The sequence below is a fragment of the Populus euphratica genome, unplaced genomic scaffold, assembly GCF_000495115.2.
Source record: "Populus euphratica unplaced genomic scaffold, PopEup_1.0 scaffold675.1, whole genome shotgun sequence".
Taxonomy (NCBI): Eukaryota; Viridiplantae; Streptophyta; class Magnoliopsida; order Malpighiales; family Salicaceae; genus Populus; species Populus euphratica.
In genome coordinates, this window is record NW_011500546.1 from 22,744 (window position 1) to 27,049 (window position 4,306).

General features: G+C 31.2%; 1 protein-coding gene across 3 annotated transcripts; it reads right to left on the minus strand.

Moving 5' to 3' along the window:
- Window positions 1–521: 521 nt before the first annotated feature.
- On the minus strand, window positions 522–2,330 carry LOC105115318 (omega-hydroxypalmitate O-feruloyl transferase-like). Of its 3 annotated transcripts, none has more exons than XM_011012162.1 (3): window positions 2,253–2,330; window positions 1,624–2,092; window positions 522–1,533 (listed from the first exon to the last, which is right to left on the minus strand). In XM_011012162.1, the coding sequence occupies exons 2-3, from the start codon at window positions 1,864–1,866 to the stop codon at window positions 667–669; spliced, it is 1,110 nt and encodes a 369-aa protein (XP_011010464.1). In that variant the 5' UTR covers window positions 1,867–2,092; window positions 2,253–2,330; the 3' UTR covers window positions 522–666. The 3 variants fall into 3 exon arrangements, with proteins under 3 accessions (XP_011010464.1, XP_011010462.1, XP_011010463.1); XM_011012160.1 differs by having other exon boundaries at window positions 2,186–2,302; XM_011012161.1 differs by having other exon boundaries at window positions 1,624–2,102; window positions 2,186–2,302.
- Between the last annotated feature and the right edge of the window lie 1,976 nt (window positions 2,331–4,306).

Sequence of the window (4,306 nt, forward strand, 5' to 3'; positions counted from 1 at the left end):
AGAATAAACTAGCAATAATAAAATACATGGGAATTATAAAAATTCAAATGCCATTTAAAAAAGTTACAACATACACATTCATTATGAGTGTTTGTGTGGTTGTTGAAGTAATAAATTAACAATTTAATTAATAAAAATTAAATTAAAATATTAATTATAAAAATAAATAAATAAATAAAAGATACTTAATATCTTTATCCCTTCTAAACAACACCCGAAAAACACACAAACAATCATTTTGGTTAAACAACCACATAAATTACATTTACAGAGTCCAAAGTAAGAGGTAGTTGATGGAGAACTTCAACACAAAAAAATGATTGCAAATTGTTTAATGTATTTTTCGTTGAATGAATTTATTAAAATAAAATAAAAAATCTAATTCAATATGTTTATTGTATTTATTTATTTTTCCCTCTGGCTTGTTTCCACATGTCAATTTCCCCTCCGTCTAATTCAATAGAACGAGTCAACTCATGAAAACTTGGCTGATGAATTTATTGCGCTTTCACCTTCCCTTAATTGAAAACTTTTATCTGGAGATTGATTCCATTATTAGCATAGCAATAAGTAATATTTATTTCCGATAACAGGAAAGGATGAGGAAATTATATCGAGTACCGATGATGGATAATCAATCTATAATTAATTTTCCATCAGATTACATTACAGAAGCATTAGCTCCTGGAAGGTGCTCATGGCAGTAACTGGCAAATCCAAAATCAAATTAATGCCCTTTTTTTCTTTTCCATCTGGTAGGAAAAAACCTGAATCTTTAGGCAAATTTGCGCAGCCAAACTGTGCTGGCTCTCCCCATCCAAAGTCTGCACACTCAATTGAAAGTCTAGTCCATGAAGAAACTATAAAATGGGAGGGTAAACGAAAGTCCTTTGCTCTCTTCACTTCAATGTAATCAATCCATGACCTGGCATACTCCTCATTAACCATTTTTATTCCATTCTGCACTTCTTCCACAGCAAAAGACAGTGGGTTTTTGATCAATTCTCCTGCCCTGCCTAGGCAACTGCTTGTGACAATTCCGTTGCCAAAGTATCCTTTGGGAAGTGGTGGATTAAGCTTGGATCGAACGTCGACTATTAACAGAAGTTGAGTTGTTTGATCAGGATTCATCTGCAGTGCCTTGCAGCGAGCACGCCACACAAAAGCTGTGAGCGCTGTGAAGTTTGAGCAGCTTTTGATGGTTCCGTCCTCCATTGCCATGTTCTTCAGTATTGCAAGCTTGTTGGAATCAAACAGGAAGCATTTCGTCAGAATCTGCTCTCCTTGAAATGGATTTGATATGTTTGATACGCTACTGGTTTCTGCAGGAGCGTACTGGCCGAAAGGAAAATCAATTTTAGGAGGTTGTCTAGACCTCAAAATTGATCTATCAAGAACTGGTTTGGTGGTTAACGGCATCCCTCTGGCTGTTTCAGCCCATGATTTGATAAACCCCATTGCTGACATCCCATCAGTCATGCGGTGGCTAATTGACAATCCCAAAGCAAAACCTCCACACTTGAACCTTGTAAACTGTAAAGGAAAACTTGGTAAGTACTTAAGTAGTAAATTAATTCAGACAGACAAAACATGGAATAAAAAAAAAAGAACAAAAAAATGCACCTGTGCAGTCATTAGAGGCATTTCCAGTACGTTCTCAGAATCTGGAGATCTATAGACAAGCTTCCCTGCTGTTTCAGAATGCTCATCAGGAATAACTTTAACGTCAACATGATCCATGTTACAATTTGCTCTTGCTTCCACAAACAACACCCCTTCATTGGTACACTCGACAATATGCTTCCCATCAGATCCTAATCTTAATCTCCCTGCGAGAGGGTAATAATGCACCAGAATCTTGGCCATAGATTGTTTAAATATATCACTGAAGGTGTCATGACTGCCTCCCCCTTTCTCTGCCTTGTACAAGTACACTGTTTCCACGAAATGGGCCACTTGATCAAGATTGGATAAGAAAAAAACCCACTATGAGTCCTTGTTTCAGGTTCTATTAGAACGGGCTCTGACTTCTTAATTGAAAGCTGGTCACCTCCATGTTTTCCCGTTCCTTCCATGGAAACACAAGCACAACCTGCAGGACACTTTATATGAAATTTAACCATAAACAACTGAGGAGATGAGAAATACTGGAGACAGAATGTATCATAAAAATGCTAAATACCACCTTTACACACAAATATGGTTATGATTCTTCTTTTTCTATTTTCTGATAGCTGATGTGTCTTTATTACCTTGCATGTATGGAATGACAAACTACACTCTGCATTTTATGCGCCACTAATTCCAGTTCTTTCATCAGTTGATCAATTACTGAAAGTGGATATTGGTTTATTGAGCAGTTAGGTCTGCATTTACTAGTTGACATTTAGAGTTGCCTTACACTCTATGAATTACTGCTTTACTGTTAAAATAAATGCGTATTGGTTAGGTTTAAATTTGGATTATCAGGCCTCGAGGGCTGGTTTGAGGCCTGGTGATATGCACGCATAAATACTAGAGAGGTCGAAGTCAAAGATTATGTGTTTGTTATTGTATTTTGAAAATGTTTTTAAAACATTTTAATTTTTTTCAATTAATATATTTTTTTATATTTTTAAATGATTTTAATGTGCTGATATTAAAAATAATTTTTAAAAAATAAAAAATATTATTTTAATATGTTTTGGAATAAAAACACTTGTAAAAGCTCGAGCGACAACCGCAACATTTAATTAAATATAAATATAACGGTTAAAATTTTAATTGATATAGTTATTTATAATTGTGATATCTATTTAAATTTAAAATTAATTGATAGAATAGATCATAAAAAAATCATAAAATTATTAAAATTGTCAAAATGAGACCTTTATGAGATTTTTAAAATCTAAAAATACAAAAGTCAAGGTAGAGATTGCTACTCTAAAAAATGATTTTCAAAAACTCCTGTAAAATTTTAAATGAAACATAACAATCAAATAAAAAATTATAGTTTTTTTAAGCTATTATTAATGATCTATCACAATCAAATCTTCTTTTAAACTAAGCATGTTTTATTGGTCCATAAATATATTTGTTTGATCATTTATATAATTTGTATTTGTATGTGGTATATATTTATCTAGTTACAATAAATTCACTCTTGATTGCTTATATATATTTTTAATATATAAACAATAATTTTTTAAAAATTTTAATTAAAGTAGAATAAAAGTAGAACAAAAATATATTTTTAATGATAAAACATAATATAAATATATTCAAATAGTACTACTAGTAATAATTATTCTACCATTTTTAAAAATAACAACATTTAATAAAAATTAAAAAACATAATAAGATAAAAATATAGTATTTTTCTAATATAATCTTAAAATAATATTATTCTACCAACCAAATCTTTTAATTTACCTATTAATTTTTAAAAAAAATCCTACAGGGAGGGGGCATTTCTTATCGTTCCCTTCCCTTGTGAAAGGTCCATGAGCGAATCTCAACCCTAGTTAGTAGGTCCCCTTTATGTCCTCTAAATTCTGGCAGATTAGGAACCTAGACTAGCCTGGTGGCTGGTAGTACTACCCCCGTAAAAGGTCAGGCCCGCGGTACATAGCCTGAAAAAAAAATGTCTTTTATAATTAATTTTAAATTAAATCCATGAGTTATAAATATTTCATTGATATTGCTGATAAGACATGAGCATGCCATCATCCCCTTCAGTCCCTTCCCATTCCAGTGAAAAAGAACGTTAACTCCATTCTCATTTTAGAGAGCCTAGCTGCACGCTCTCCCTTAGTTTCTTGATTTAGTAAAAGGCAAAATTAAATAAATTAACTATAGAATTCCACTTTGATTTTCTTTTCTTTTTTATAGTCTTTTTAATCTTGTTATTTTCACCTAAAAAAAAAAACAGAGAGCCCTGTTGAGGAAAACAAGTCAATATCATTAAAGTGTTTTTTAAGTCAGCTGTTACGGGTTGGGAAGAAAACATTTTACCATAAAACAAATGATTTTTACAAAAATTTTGGAACAAATATAATTATTATTGAGCACAACATGTTGGATAAAGTGATTGGCGTAACATGTGATATATATTTTATGATATGATTAAGTTTGGTTGGATTAAAATATAACCAAATCTTTGGTTAATTTATGATAGTGAAAATATCTCAATAAAATAATAAATTGATTATTTTTAACACACTTATATAAATAAATATGGGAATAATAAATGTAAGAAAATTATATAAAAAAATAACAGAATAGATACTCTATTATTATTGAATCCTAGTGTGAAATTTTTGAAAAA